The sequence below is a fragment of the Apis cerana genome, linkage group LG8 (genome assembly GCF_029169275.1).
Source record: "Apis cerana isolate GH-2021 linkage group LG8, AcerK_1.0, whole genome shotgun sequence".
Classification (NCBI taxonomy): Eukaryota; Metazoa; Arthropoda; class Insecta; order Hymenoptera; family Apidae; genus Apis; species Apis cerana.
The window spans coordinates 3,248,253-3,265,273 of NC_083859.1; the positions used below are offsets into that span (position 1 = coordinate 3,248,253).

The 17,021-nt window shown below is 32.8% G+C and overlaps 1 protein-coding gene and 3 long non-coding RNA genes across 9 annotated transcripts in view; 2 read left to right on the forward strand and 2 right to left on the reverse strand.

Annotated features, from left to right (window-relative positions):
• Window positions 1-5,341, forward strand: part of LOC107995341 (nucleolar protein 4-like) — a 95,041-nt gene extending 89,700 nt beyond the window's left edge. For all 6 annotated transcript variants that reach the window (XM_062078101.1, XM_062078102.1, XM_062078106.1 and 3 more), the window contains one exon: window positions 100-5,341. In XM_062078101.1, the coding sequence (XP_061934085.1) occupies window positions 100-266 (167 nt within the window). In that variant the 3' untranslated portion in view covers window positions 267-5,341. The remainder of the gene's footprint in view (window positions 1-99) is intronic.
• Window positions 3,018-9,085, reverse strand: LOC107995278 (uncharacterized). The gene is made up of 3 exons (XR_003697059.2): window positions 8,133-9,085; window positions 7,389-7,721; window positions 3,018-7,286 (listed from the first exon to the last, which is right to left on the reverse strand). It is a non-coding gene; the product is annotated as an uncharacterized LOC107995278 (long non-coding RNA).
• Window positions 9,086-9,091: 6 nt separating this feature from the next.
• Window positions 9,092-16,324, forward strand: LOC114577201 (uncharacterized). Its single transcript, XR_003697058.2, has 2 exons — window positions 9,092-9,421; window positions 15,771-16,324. It is a non-coding gene; the product is annotated as an uncharacterized LOC114577201 (long non-coding RNA).
• On the reverse strand, window positions 13,450-16,863 carry LOC107995371 (uncharacterized). Its single transcript, XR_001765534.3, has 4 exons — window positions 16,519-16,863; window positions 14,128-14,275; window positions 13,865-14,006; window positions 13,450-13,717 (listed from the first exon to the last, which is right to left on the reverse strand). It is a non-coding gene; the product is annotated as an uncharacterized LOC107995371 (long non-coding RNA).
• Window positions 16,864-17,021: the final 158 nt, after the last annotated feature.

Genomic DNA, 17,021 nt, shown 5'->3' on the forward strand with positions numbered 1-17,021 from the left:
ATATATCGATGTTTGCTTGGAAATACGCTTAAAGCTCGTTGCATTAAAAAAAAAAAGGAAGTGATAGAAATAATTTATAAACGTAATTTACTTTTCCAGGACCGACGGATTTGAGCATGAAGAACACGAAACCGCTTCTGAGTCATAAGTTGAACGCAACGGAAATGACAGCCGTTAGGCAACTGATCACCGGATATCGAGAATCAGCAGCATTTCTTTTAAGGTCCGCCGACGAGCTTGAACAATTGTTGCTTCAGCAACCATAGAGTTACGTTTACGTAGGCAGTGGCCAGCAGCTTGGTTCGTAAGTTTTTTTCCTAACGCGTGGACCAAAACGCTGTGCAATAAGCTGGCACGAGGGCTAATTTGATCCCACGAAACCGGAGACTTGAATGCCTGCATACGAACGAAGCTGGTTTATCCGAGCGTCGAAATTACCGACTATCGGTAACGAGTTTCCATTATCGACCACGGATAAACGCGATTCCCGAGACCAAATTGCCCCGAAGGAAGGAAGGATCGAATGCTGCAACTCGACGAAATTTATATCCCGAAGGATGTCAGAAACTGGATTTTCCTATCGCGCGAGCAAAAATAAGCTAAGCTTGAAACAAGTTAGCTTCAATCTCTAGACTGCAAACTCCTTGAATAAATATGAAAGAAGAGGAGGAAACTGTTTTCGTGTTAACGAGGCGGGAATTTCAAATTTTATTTATCGAAGAACGAGAGTTCCAGGCGATGGGATCACCAGGGGACGCGGTGTTCTTAGGGCTAGGTTTAAGGGAACTATTTCAAACAGGGTGTACATAGAGAGGATTTACAGATATTTACTTAACTATCGATAAGCTTAAGCTTAAGAGAATACGAGGATACGGTGTGTACTGTTGCGTGCATGTATAGAGTGCGTGCGGGAGGCTTTGGGACGAAGAGCGACGCGACGAAAGAATTTGATAGATCGTTGCTCGAAAGTAAAATGGTGTATCTTCTTTAGATTAATTATACGCTAGCCACGCGAACGAATATCGCGAACGACCGCTTGTACGTTCGAAGTTGCCGCTTCTCTTCGATCGATCAAAGCTGCTTCGAACGTCTGTGTCGTGTATCGAACATCGCCATTGTCGTTTACCCGAGAACATTGTATCGATTGTTATGTACATACGGATGAACGTAAGAAAAAAACAAGGAGCAGAATTACGCTCCATAAATACGGGAATGGAGAGAAAAAGAAAAAAAAAGAAAGAAAGAAAAGAGTCGGGGAGAAGTGAGTTGCCTGAAAACGGGACGGTGAGGAACCCTGCGAATAAACAGTTTATACTATTTATCATAGATCACGGGACAAGATGGTATTCTCCCTTTTTTCATTTTTCGTTACGCGAAAAGACGATCTGGCGACTTATTTATCATCATACACGCGATTCCTGTATTTTATTGAGAGCATAGTACTTGAATTGTGCGGATTGGCTTGAGGATAAAGATTTAATTTGATATATCGATGAAAAATTATGGAACAAAGAATCTCCTTTTTTGAGTTTTGTTTTTTTGGAAAAATATTTTAAAATATATTTTTGATTTGTATTTAATGATTAAAATAATAGTTAATAAGTACTTTCAATCTCTCTATTTTATCTTCTTCGATCATGGTATCAAATTTTCTAAAAATAACATACGAATTCTTTTAGAAGTTTTACGTGTTTTATCACAAAAAAATATTAAAATATTATAATCCTCAATCGACGTTATGCATATTTATCATCTTGTCACGATCGGACAATACGTTGAAATCGAATATTCGTGGTTTTCTGGACGTATCATTGTGTTACCAAAGAACACTGTTTATTATTATTATTATTATTATTATTATTATTATTATTATTATTATTATTATTATTATTATTATTGCTATTACTACTATTACAATATAATATGCACATAGCGTTATATAAACACGCGTTTATTTCTTTCTCTTTTCTAATTTTTTTTTTCTCTTATCTTTGCTCTATTCTACTCTCTTCAAAACGAAATCATCGAGTTCTCAACGAGTCGTTATCACATTTAAATCGTAATCGATAAAAAAAGAAAAAAAATATACTATTACATCACAATCGATATCTTCCATCATTCACATTCATAAATATACATAAATTTTTCATCGATTCGATTTCGTTGCATCTATTTACTATCCATCATTAAGTTTTATTACTTTTTATTATTATAATTACGATTATCGCAGCCACCCTAACCTACAAATCGAAAATATAAAAAGGAGGGTAGCTTTGGACTAAAAAGAAAAATGCTAGTTTATCGCGAATAATAATTTTCGCGCATTCAATAATTTGTTTTTTTTTTTTGTACATAGTTGTACGCATCGTACGTATGATACGAAGAGAAAGAAAGTAAGAAAAACTGCGAATACGTGAATTGCTTTTAAGAGAGAATATATTATTATAATTATATTATTATTATTATTATTATTATTAATTATTATTATTATTATTATTAATTATTATTATTATTATATAAATGCATATATATATAAATATATATAAATGTATATGTATCATTGTAAAATATATTTTTCGCGGTGATCAATGGCCGCTATGACCTCGAACACGAAAGAAACACAGAGAAACATTCCATCAATAAGGGTCAGAGGACGATTGAGTGAAAGAAAGGGTTAAAGTATAGCTCTCCGACTTGTTTCAGGAACAAACGCGACTCTTCGACCGACCCCAATGCTTCGATGTCGTACTTCCTTTTTCCTTCGTCGTTTTGGCGCGAATTTCGAATATTTTGAATTCGATCGAGCATTCGATATAACCTCGACCAACGAAACGTATATATATATATATATATATATATACATCCAGTTTCAAGCATATTTCGTCAGCGATCGTTTCGTTGAAATATTGATGGAAAACAAGCGGGTTTGAAACAATCGTTCAAGCAATTCGATTCACTCAGAAATAGAAATAGACTGAGATCGATTCGAACGTTGTTAAATAAGAGATTTTTGAAAGTTTTTTTTGAGAAGTTGATTTTTAATGATTTAGAAGCTTGGATTAATATTTGAAAAATATCTTTGAGTGAGTTGAAATATGTTTTGTGGAATGCTTGAAATATTTCAAAACTTTATTAAAAAGCTTTTAGGAACTTGATAAAATTGAAATTTTGAAAGGGATTGTGATTTGGTATGTCTTGAAAGAGTCTTAGAAAGATTTGTATATTTTCAATCGTTTATGTGTTTATGTAATAAAAGAATTCGGTGTTAAATAACTTATTGCCTTATGATTTTGTCTTTTTTATTTGCGTTCAGCAAAAGTGATGTGTGATGTATAGTTTGATTGAATTGTATTTGATTTTTTATAATAATTCGTTTCAGATGCGTAGTGCAATATTATAAAATAAAAGATTGAGGGGCAATTTAAGTAAAAAAAAAAATAAATTTAATTTTAAAATTGAAAAAAAGAAAACAATACAAATACTTCAATAATTCTAACAAATATAAATATAATCTATACTTCTTTGTCTTTTCTACAATATCAAAAAGAAAAATTATTCAAAAATGATTACATCACATTTATTTTCAAATTCTTGCCATAAATTTAACAAATACCAAACAAATTTTAATTTAAAATTTCTACTTAATAGATACTTGAACTTAAAACTCCCATACATCCTTAAAACCTATATTCCAAATTTCAATATTATCGATAAAATAATATTCTCAAGTTTCCAAGCTATTCCTTCAGCAACGTTTGAACCAATTCAAGAGATTCATCGAACCGTATGTGAAATCTCCACGAAACGCTGCCGCAGCCTAGTTAATCAAGCGATTATCATGAATCAGTATAGTGCAATAGTTCTCTCTCTCTCTCACTCTCTCTCTCTACATACATACATACATATACATGCTACTCTTTTTCTCTGCTTCTGTCCGCCTGTCTGTCTATCTATCTGTCTTTACGTGCGAGCATGAAATAGACTTCGCTTCGCGGCACCGAGAAACGCCTCCTTTCATTCGAGCGTCTTCACTTCAACGAATGTAATAATCCTTAAGACCTATCTACACTCATAGACATTGTCTGCGAATAATCTGTGTACTGTTTGTCAATAGTTGAACGGCGAATTATATTTGTGGACTAAATACAACTTATATATAGTCAAAAGACACGATACGCGGACAATTCTCTGTCAATGTGGATCGGCCTTTAATATCGTCGTATCATACAGGATAGTTGTACTACGTTAAAACTGTGTATTTGAGACGTATACATTTGTCGTACACTTGTAATGCGGAATGAAATATATTAGAACAATTACGTTTATATTTACGATTTCAGTCGCGCTATTATCGAATCTGAATTGGAAAATGTCGTTATTTGATACACTTGATATCGATTTATATTTCGATTATGGAATTGATGAAAAGTTTTTGAAATCACAATTCTGGCAAAAATATTTAATATCGATATAAATGTACATTAAACAAGTTTGAATCAATTCTGTTTAAATAATTATATCAAAATTGTTTCGATAAATTTGTTTCGATATATTTTGCGACTGATCAAATCTTCCGCAATTCTATTCGAAAATCGATCGAAAACGCTCTTCGAAAACGAATCGTAAGAAAAAGGTTATGCAGAAAGAAAAATAACGTGGATCGAATCGTTTTCAAAAGAGCATCGACTCAACGATACGACTGAAACATACGATCGAAAGGAAAAAGGAAAGACGAAAGAAGGTGGCGTGTAATTTCGAAGAAAGGAAGAACACACGTTTTAAACATTTCCAGAATTTTTTTTCTCTTCCTTTTTAATTTTTCGTATGCATACACAGTACATATTCTATAATATAATATAACACGTATATTTTTCTTTGTTCGTTCGATCGTGGAGGCACACACACCTCGAGGAATGTGTCCGAAAATCTTGTTTTGCCTACACGGGGTGCAGTTCTTAAACACCGTTCAATGTAATCGCGAATTGATGTATATTGATTATAAAGATTAATGCAAAAGAAAAAAAATGGTATATATTATAAATAATATAAATATATTGAGAAGAATAAACAAAAAAAAAAAAAAAGAATATGTATTTGTTCCTGACAAAAGAATTAATAAGAGTAGCGAACTACCGTAATATTAAATATTGATAGTAACGATAAAGATAATTTGATGGTACATACTTTTCTTATAAGTAAACATTATACAATTATTACAATTATTGTAGAGTTGGTACGGTCTTTGATGATGCCTTGCCTGTAAATGTAACGTTAAATGAACAAAAAAAAAATCTTATTACCTTGTAAATGTTTTACCAAATATAATCGATTATTCAACTTATAGTTCCACCTGATTTTCTCCTTTTCATCTCAGTAAGAATAAATCTTTTTGAACATTTAAAAAATATCGATTAGATTAAATTAATTTACATATAATAAATTAAATACGAAAAATATCCATTTATTCTCGTTCATTATTTATTACATTTTTACTAAAAATTTCCTCATAAACGAAATATTTACAAATCGATTTAATCCATAATATCTTTGAAAAGAATCTTGGAAATTTCGGAGAATAAAATTCGCGCGGGAAGTTCAAAGAAAAAGAAGGATCCGCGCTACCTCACCGCCACTCCCCATTTTACGAAAACACATAAATCTTTTGTTTGGTCGTCCTCAAGCCGTGGTGTGATTAACGTGTGGCAAAAATAAAAATCGGTCGAAGTTCTCGCGGCGCATAAATATCCGGACGCATGCATAATCAGCGCCTTAAAAGCGGCGAACAAGCGGCAGGGTAATGTATTATGTGCGCGGTGTGTATCGAACGAAATGGAAAGTCGAATGAGAGGCAACCGAGATCACGATCTTATAGTTCGATTGTGAAATAAGAGTTGGCCACGAACGCGGCTCGAAGCAACGAATGAAAGTAACATCGGTTACCTTGTTCTTTTATTTCTATCCTCCTTTTGACCGTGTAACTGAACCGGTGCTTGAATCAGAGAAGAAACGGCCGAAAGAAAAGAATATATGATATATTGAACAATGGATATTTTGGCATTGTGCGACTATTTTTTGTGAAGATGGAAATTTTAGATTTTATCTTAGGTTTGAGAAGAAAAATTGGATTTTTGAAAAAGTCAATTGATAGTAAATATCAGAAAATGATTAAATTACAAATTAATTGGACTATAAATATACTTTTTTATTTGTCAAATAGAATAATCAAATGATTTGATATTGCAAATAAGTCAACATTATTTTGGAAAGAAAGAATAGTGGAAAATTAAAGAAAAATTGTATAAAATATAAAAATTTTATAAATATATTCATATTATATAAAATTATATAGCTAAGAATAATTTATTTAAATTCTAAGATATTTTGTATCACATTTTTCTATTCTAAAAATTCTAAAAAATTTTAGAAAAGTTGTAAAAAAATATAATTTACATATATGTATAATAAAAACAATTTAACAATTAGATTAAGTTACTAAGAACTGAGAGAAAATTTCATTAAATCTCTTTATAAGAAATTAAAAATTTCCATTTTTAAAAGATTTATACATTAAATTAAAAACTTTAATAACTATTTTAAAATTTTTCCAAAATATTTTTTAATACAATTTCTTTTCAAACTTATTCGTTAAGAATACGTTAAAATATAGATTAGGTCATATTTATAGATTAATCTAGAATCTATCTATCATATCTCTGTTCAAAATTCAGTTAGTGGCCGTCGATCATGGTTGGCCAATCATCGCAACCGACTTTCGCTCACAAAGTGACCCGCCAAAATCGATCAAAGCCGACTGAATAAAGGAGTTCCGATAAAGACAGGATCGATTGAATTCACCGGAGCCGAAAGTGACGACCCTTGAAACGAGCAACCCGGTCACCGATCGGCCAAAGCCAATTATACCAATTACAAGGAATCGGCGCGCATATCGCGCCAACCGAAAGGCGAAACCGCTCATTAAATCCAGCTTGTCCCCTCCATCGTGTCTTGTAATGGGACCGACTCATCGCAGGCCTCTACGATACGAAAATAAGGGAACGTTGGTCAGGCCTGCTGGGCCCGGCACGGCTGTCAGGGTCAATTCAAAGGAAGGTCACATCAAGGTTATAGACTTTACAGCCAATGATTACGTGCCGTGATTTCAAAACTGCAGCTATCACTGGATGAGTTATCTTTGCTTTTCTTGGATAAGTATAATCGTCGAAGAAAATCCAAGAATGAGAAAATTTTGGATTTATACTATTAGAAATATTATTTGGATTCATTCACTAAAAAAATTTAAAATAAAAAAAGTTATTGAATTTATATTATTAGATCGAAGAAAAATATCTGAACATGGTCGATAAATAAATTTCGAATCAAGTACAGACCTCGAAGGTGGAGGAGAGATGGTGCAAGACTTTCCTGTTGTTTTATTTCCGTGGGCTGTTCGAATGATTTACAGTACATCGTGGACGATCCTCGAACTTTCACCTTCACCGAGGAATATTCCTTTCATGGCGGTTACGTAGCGCGACAGAAATAAATCGAAGCTTTTTATGGTGTATTTAAATGAATTGAAATTACGAACTGAACATAGGCTCCTTGGAAACGTACAGTCACATTCTTTCCGCGCGTAATTTTAATTCTCTTCCATTTTTACATGTTCTTATTAAATTTAAAACTTATTTCTTTCTTTTTGTCAACCTTTTTGTACTTCTCTTCTAAAATTTCCCCCCAAAAAATAAAAAAATTAATACAAATAAAATTCAAATTATTTAGAATAAATTCTCTATAATTAAGATATCATGAGATTAAATATTATTACATTCTTTAAATATTATATATATATTCTTTAAATATCAATACTTATTTCAAAATTCAACAACAAAATATCGTTTTATTATTGTCTGAATGAAAAAACGAATTCTCAAAGAGAGAATTTATATTTTTGACATAAAAAGAACAATATTTTCACATTTATTTTCACATTTTATATATAATTTTTTATTTTTATTAATAAATCGCACTGACCACATTAAATTAATGATTGTTTTTTAAATTACTTCTATCGCGTTACACATATAGCTCAATAATTCGGTATAGAATGTTTGTATTTACAGAATTATACTTACTATATAAAATACTTGTTTCTCAAATTTATTATAATTACAATCCCATCAATACTTTCATCTCACACTGTATACAAAATTTCTATTGGAAGCATCCACTAAAAAAACCTCTTTCCAATCTTCCAATAAATCTTATCTGAACTCTCGATCAATTTCACACGATCGAAAAATTTATATTCACAAAAATCTCCAAGAACCACGAAAGAAAAAATCTCGAAGATGCAAAAAGAAATGGAAAAAACCATATAAATTCCACAATCTACCCAAGACCGGCTTCTTCAGAAGCCTCGATCCCATCCGGTGGCCTTCGCTATGATTTAACGCGATCGAGCCAATATTTATTAACCGCATTAATTACCTTTAATAATCGCAAGCAACACGAAAAGTATCTTTCCATTTATAAATACCACCTTGCTATCGCATAAGAAGCCGCAATTTTCTTGCAAATTTGCGGAATATGCGTACGAATCCAAGACGACCAATCTAACCTAACCTAACCTTGCGAATACACTCGCGAGATCCTTCGCTGGTTGGTAGCCGATACTCTGAGAAGATTAAGGGCTTATTACCGGCGCGACAGAGGATTAATGACGCGGGCAGAGTCAGTATATTGCATCTACATACCGAATAAATTCGTTTGCCTCTGATTGCGAAGAGCAGAAACGACGCGAGCAGTATGGAGGCGTTCCTGACATTTATCAATCCTAATTCGAGCGCCCTCTCGCGGCCTAATTGCATCGTTAAGGGCCGACCGACACTGCGATCTTTAACGATCCGGTGATTGGGGTTATTGATACTGGCCTCGGGAACGATCTTCGATCACCGGTTTTCGATTGATTTCGTGTACGTGCCCACGCATGATTTACACCGTATTTGCGTTCACCTTCTCTTTCATTTCGGCCTCCGGCGTAGCCTGGGCTCAAAGCTCGTCCGACTGCTTCACTGCCATTCGCTTTTGCCTAGGTTAAGGCGAGTTCCAATGGATATACATACGTATTGTGCGTATATATACTGGATGTTGCGGTCAAGGAGCGCACGCGCGGATGAATCGGTTCGAAAGATGGCCGGACGTGACTTGAAAGTGAATACGATCGTTTCGATGAAAGAAATTTATATTTATAGGATTGAGAATATCGATTGATTTTATTTGATTATTGTATGATATTTTTGATTTGAGTGTATGTGTGTATGTGTATGTATATGTGCTATTATTGCTAAGGAGTTTTTATATTATATAAAATTGGCGAAGGAACTTAACCTCTTCGTGCTTATATCAACATTCAGATATCCAGGTATCTTTTTATGCGTTATATTTATGTTTATTTCGTTAAAAATAGATAATTTAACTGTAATAAAAATTATATTATATGAATCATTTGGAATATATAATCATATAATTAATGATATTTAAATGCTACAAATTCTTATAAAGTAATACATATTGATAAAAATACTTTAATAATTAGTATTTTCTAAACATTTTTATTAACAATAAAATACAACTATTATACATAATTATAAAAATTATTTTAATTTATTACTGTTAAAACTTTTATTATTAATAATAGCATATCATAGATTATTTAAAAAGTATCTAGTTTATTTCAAGAATAAACATTTATCGTCTATATTATAAATACATATTGTAGTAAATATTATAAACAGATTTAAGTCATTTTAGAGCAAAAAATAAATTTGATTAAAGATTTCATATCGAATTTTTTAATCTCTGCTAGATTATTATATTTGAAATTTTTGTCTAATATAATCTAAATATGTCGGTGATATTAAAGATAATAAATGAATTTGTGTGGATACGCGTGAAATGAGACATGTAATATTAGCGGGTTAATAGAATAATTAATTCGACAAGATCAATTTAAAGAGGATAAGAAATAAAACGACATGTAGAGGAGTAGGCTTGTATAAACCGACTAGAACAAGTTACTTGTTACAAAAACTGCTATCGTTGCTAGAAGAAACTCTTGTTCTGAGCAGACTCGTGAGCGAAAACAGAGACTGGTTCTATGTTCTATATTCTCATCAAGATCTTAAAACACTTTTTTAATGAATATGTATGTAATATATAAATAATTGTAATTTAATTTCATTAAATGATAAGAAAATTTTTAAATAAACTTTAAATTAACATTTTCAAATGATTAAAATCCAATTTATCTAACCTAACTAATTATCAAGATCTAACCTAAACTTATCCCAAATCTATAATAGTAGGATGCAGTAGAAATATGTACTATATTTGCATATATTTCAAACGATTATTTTTATATACGATTTCTAAAAAATTAGAAATAACGATTTTGAATATATTTTAAAGTTATAAAAATCGATTATATATATAAATCGCATCTTTTGCAAACAATTATTTCAATATCCAATCGATCAATCGATATTCCAATTTCATTCGATTTTCAAGAAAATTCACATGCTTTTAAATCGTGCTGAGAGAAATTACATATAGTATACTTCGATAAATAGGAAGGACAAGTACAGAGTCATCGTTAATTATCGATCAATCGTGATTTCGATAAATAGCAGTGGTTAGAAGGCACCGGCTTTGTATCATCGCGACAAGGATATCGAGGATATTCTATCGATCCCTGTTCGGCCTGCATACGATGCACTAGGAAGTAAGCGTTGTCCTGACAAATGTGATTAATCGGCACCAAACACGGTTGCGGGTTGTTGCACTCGCAATTAAAGCCTGTTAATAAACCACCAAGGCAAATCGTTTCGCGCTCGGTGGAATGTGAAAGTTACTAGATAAGTCTACGAGGTTTATACCCCCGTGTGCACGTATATATGTGCGTGCACGTGAGGTTAGGTCGCTAACACTAAACCACCTCATTATCGGATTCAGTCTTAATTGAGATTAGTTTCGTTAACGTGTTCGCGGCCGGACCAGTTCCGTAAACCGATATCAGGCTCCCTATGTAAATGTCATTATCACGATCAACGAGCTGGAATAGAGGTTCAATTAGGTGATCGGAAGCTGGCTTTTCTCTCCCCGACCGGTTCAAATTCACCGCGTGCCGATCTTGAGTAATATCGTTGTGCTGTATTTTTCTTTTTTTTTTTTTTTCTCCTTCTTTTTTAGGTTAGATCCTTTTACAAGAATTGAGTTTAAAGGTTAATCAAGTTAATAGTTTTGTGTTGAAATTCGATAAAGTTTATGGACTTCGTTATGAAATTGACTTTTATTGATCAACTTTAGAATTTATTATCTTTTGTTAGTTATAATTAGAGTAAACTGTTACTTTATAATTTCTAAGTACATTTAATTTTATTGCTTCTGCTCTAGTATTAGTTTCAGTTAATATATCATTTAAAAATTCGTATAATGTGAATTTTGATTTGATTTTAGAAAAGAATTTTTTTTTAAAAATTGATTAAATAACAAAAATAAATTCTAATTCTTTCATACATATTTTTGGAAAATATCATTGAACCATGATTGAAAAATTGAAAATTCCTTTTACTAAACTAAACTGACATGACTGGTAAATATCATAATGAAAAATTACGATTAATTTCTAACCATTACCATAGTATATATCACACTTTTTTATATATACGTATGCTTCTCAAAATAGAATCCAAATATAAATAATCGTCTGGCACTCCACTTCAACCTCTTCCATCCAATCACGACCATCATTAACCCTTAAATCCCATTAATTCCCCTCCCTCATACCAACTCTCATCGCACACTCTCACATCGGAATCTCGTCTCTGATACAAATATCAAAAAGCAAGGCGTCTCAAGGCCACGTGTAGAACCGCCTCGATTTTTTCAACTGCACCTACGGTTAGGTAGACAGATCGATTCATGTGTGCGTTTGTGTAAGTGTGCGAGTGCGTGAAGTATCTACGGTCGCTTCCGACGTCGTAAATCAAGATGACCGATTCGAGAGAAGAGGCCCTTAGCTCGGTGTGTGTCTGCGACCTTCTCGCTCCCTCTCTCCACGAAATAATCGACCACGTTCCTGCGTTCCACGTCCACACGGGAGCGTGTCGAGGATGCTGGCCCCTTGGGCGGGGTGAGTGCATTGTACAGTTAGGATTTCGAGACGGTTGAGGCATAATGAGAGAAACGTGCTGCCTTCTGGCCAAGTATTGTACCAACATGAGATATTGGCTAACTATTTTTCGGCATAGAGGCAAGCGAAAAGGCTTATTCTTCATTTAATTCTTCTTTGGCCTTCCAGTAGATAATGCAATAAGTTTTAAAAATGTTTTTTGATCTCCTTGGTTCTAAGGACTTGGCGGTGATGAGACGGTGGCTAGCTATCTATTTTTGGAGACAAGAGAAAAGATTATTAATTTCATTTAATTCTCTTTTGACTTTATAATTAATATGCAATAAGTCTTAAGAAGGTTCTTGGTTTTAGTTTTAAGCAGTTGGCCAAGGATCCTAAAAAAATTGCATTCAAAATCAGTAATTGTTATTGTAAAATTCAATGAGAGGAGAGAAAATTTTATAAGTCTACAAGAAATTTGAAAAATTTTATTCCACAGTTTTTGATCTTGAAATTTGAATAATTTCGTATAATTTGAAAGTGATATTAGAATTTATCGTAGACAGATTATTAGAATTAGAATTTAGAATTACATAATAAACTCTGATCATAATAATGAGAGCATCATATTCGAGGATATGCGAAATCTTTATTATAGAAATCTCTCTTCTATCTATGCGAAAATCTTCCAAATTATCATCTTTATTACCCTACTTTATTTCAATGCATCTCATTTCTTCATTATCAGCTTCAGATCAAAGATGAAAATGAAGGTGTCACTCTCACGTTACAGCCAATCATTTCGCCTAGCTGTTCTTATCTCTTAGCGACTTCGTGAAATCTCGTTTCGCTGGAACCAGTTTTCGTAAATAGGAAAAATATTTTTAATTAATTTTGAAAAATGTAGCAAGGCCAGTGACCGGATCGACCAGTATCTGAGATCTTATGTTCAGCTTGGAAAATACGTGGATTATTATTAAGAATTCCTGGCTACCGTCCAACCAGTATCGTGAGAACGGGGTCGAAGGATTTTCCAACCTGTAAGTGATCTTTTCATTCGCGAAATGTTATCGTGATTAGTCGTAATAGGCCGACGAGGATAAGGTTTTACGATCTAATATGTGTCAGTTTTGTATCGGTGCTTGTCTCTTTGGATTTATTTCGTTTCAAATTATTGATTGGATAAATTGTTTGGCAGGTAGATGGAAATTATTGCTCGCGAAGAGAGGAAAAAGATGTTTGGATCGATGAATGTTCGTGAAGATTGATTTTTAACTTCGTTTTAAATCTCTTACAATTTTTATTATAGATAATTGAAAATTATTTAAATGACATTCCATATTCCATGTATTGATTGAGATATAAACATATGTATATTTAATTGGTCATTAACAAATTTGCAACAGACAGAATTGAAATAACTCATATCGTTTTTTGTCTGAAAGGCAAGAATGAATCTATAAGAAAAAGAAACTATTACAATATACGTACGATAAATCTTCTTTATATTGTATAGTACTTTTCTATACTTGCATCATTGTACAGCACCTTAAAAGAAAAAAGAAAAGTTGAAAGAAGTAGTATTTATAAATCTTAACCGTAACTTATCTAACTTAATACATTCTATTTATGACGGTATAGTAAAATAAGAGATATTACAAATCAGAAAATAAAGAGTTAATATCTACTACCTACGTGAAATTGTAAAAAAAAAACCATTGAGGAATCGTGAAACAACGTATTGTAAGTACGTAAATACGAGACGTGTCACAGTACAAAAGCATTGTTCGTCGTTTTACAAAGTGGTCGTTATTCACCTCGATAATGACTGTTTTGTCTGAAAATAACGAATGTTTGAGATAAATCGAGACGAGAGAGCGGTCGGACAAAATGGCCGTGGTGGAAAGTTACGAGGATACTCGAGATTGATTGAGAAATCGATTGTGCTTGTCCGACACCTGTTGACATGTGGAAAACATCGGCGAATCGGGCAACTTAATTAATCCATCATTGGAAGAATAATCAAGTGTCGGATAGAATGTAATAAGGAGCTCTCGATTACTTCCACGAAGAGGATCGTCTTCCTTCGAGACGACAAAGGTCGTGCTAAAATGGAGGAAGAGAGACGATAAATATCGAGAATCACGTTTTCGATATCGTGATCAGATTAGACGAGTTAGAAAATGTATTTATAAGTGGATTACATATATTACAGTTCTATACTGGAAATAGAATTGATATTTGAATCTAGCTAGAAATCAAAGACCTATGACCACCATATTCTCTTTAAATTTAAAAATTTTAATAGATGATTTTTATTTGCTTTGCGAACAAAAAATTATTTTAATGCATAATTATATCAAAAAATTTGTGATTTGACAAATCAGAATTAAAATTTTGATACAAATATTCTTGGATTTGATTTATAATGTAAATTATAATTTAATAATAATATGTATAGCATATTATAACTCATAAATTCTAATATTAATAAAGTCTCACATTTTTATACTTTATAATATCAATAAAACTGATATATTTATTATTGGCTCTTTGCTATATTATCACCAAATAAATCAAATATTAAATAAAAAGTAACAGCCCTAATATCAAAAGTTTAAAATTAAAAAAAATTCTATCCGCGAATCGTATCGTTTTCGCCAACCATTGCCCCACAAGAAATTTTCAAAGAATACCGTTCGTTGTTACTTTTATCGTTGCACTTGAGGATAATCTCTCCAAATTAGACACCAACTTAGTAAGCACGATTGCATCTAGCGCGAAATCGTTCGTCGTGGAATGTCGCAAGGAGTCGGTCACACCCGTGCAAGGACTCTCACCGAGGACGATCCACCATTCTCGAGGAGAGGTTCTAACGAGCGTTGCGTAACCGCGGGCGCTCATTAGCACGTCGAGATCCAATCCCACGGCTGAGCGGCTGACTGACTGACTGACTGACTGACTGACTGACTTACTGATTCTCCTTACGAAGCTAAGAGACCAACGAACAACTTGCGAAACTGTTGTTGCGCTTACTAATTATGCGAACGATTCATTGTTGACCGCTCTTCCGCGTGGAAATGTTTCGAAAATTTCCCACTGAATCGTGTTGGGCCATTGGAAAATGAAAACGAGTTCAATATTCATTTTAATTGAGTTTTGGTTTGTAAGGAAATGTAGTAATGAAATTGCTACAACATTGTATGTATCTCTTAACTCTTTTTATTAAAATCTTATATTCAATATGAAATATGGAATATTTTTAAATTTTGAAGAATTTTATGAAAGATTGCTAATGAAAATTAATAAAATGTTTAAAATTTTTATATTATTAGATATAATATCATATATAACAATTTAAATTGTGTTTACTTAAAACCTTGGGCAGTTATGTACTCTTCAGATCCTAACCTCAAATATTAAATGTTATTTTACAACAATTACATTTTAATCACTTGTAATAAGCATTATTTTTATTATGAGAAATGAATAATTAATTGAAGCTATTTATAGATTATACTATATGTAATTTTTATCAATTATAATATAGAAAGTAAGTAGTAATATAGAAAGTAAACATAAATGAATTTTTCTAATTCAGGAAAATAAGAAGATGAGAATGAAAAGGAAGATAGCCTTGGATGATTGTTTCTCCTTTGACATGTGGAAAGTGGACAAGATGCAATAACAATAGTCAAGGACATGTTGTATGTTGGTGGAAGCAATTTGCATTCATGACAGGAACAATGTGACATGGAATTTGATAAGTATGGAACAGACTTATGGGTCGAGGTTTGAGAATAAAGAAGTTATTTGTGGACAGAATGAAAGAAATGTTTATAATGCAGAAATCTTAAATTCCTAAGTAAGAAATTTTAGATAAATACTCTTAAAATTGTGAAACATCAAAAAAAAAAAGATTAATTATCTTAATCATTTTAAATTCAATAAACCAATAAATATTTTTTTGATTTATGTATCTTGAAATAAATAATATGAATAATGATATTATAACATTCATGGAATACTTTCAGAGAATTAATTCTAGATATTAAAACAAATACAAAAATTGATATACAAAAATATCAATTGCACCAAACGATAGAATTCATAACAAATCAGCAAATATACAAATAAAAAAATATAAAAAAAATATATGCTGTTACTTCTCATTTTAATCCAATCTTCAAATCCAAGAATACGTAACCTAACCTAACCTAACCTCCGTTGCGCGTACATACGTAGAGCTGAAGACAAGTGGTCATGCCGAGTTGTAAATCGCCGTCTCTCAGGTCTCGCGTGTTATCTGGTCATTGGATGAAACAGCACGCGGAATATGGAGCACTTACCCTGATCACCGTAACGGCGATCCACTTAGCCTGGGTAACGACCGACCCGAACCATCATCAGACCGTCCGTCCTGGATGGCGTGCACGCGCGGTTGGCGACCTTTACGCCATGGGACCACGGTGTTCCATTTGCCGGGAGATTGAAATTCCGCTCGTGGCTCGGATTACAGCGACGCTGCTTGGATGGTTTCTCGCGATTCCTGCCTCTCTGCCTCCTACCTCATCTATCCGCCGGCCACTCTTGAAAGCATTCGAATGTAATGGTCGGCTAACGACTGTATTTGCAATTCATCGGACTGGCTTAATTGCGTATCGTACGTGGCGTCCACGTCCGCGGAATAATTCATACAAGCTTGAACTGCCCTCTGCCTTCCAAGTTTACGAATTTTTCCGCGCATGCGTAGAGATTATCTCGTGAGATTATCTCATCGAGCTATAATTCGAAATAAAATATATTCGTATTTGGACTCGAATATGATAATTCATGATATTTGTGAAAAAAA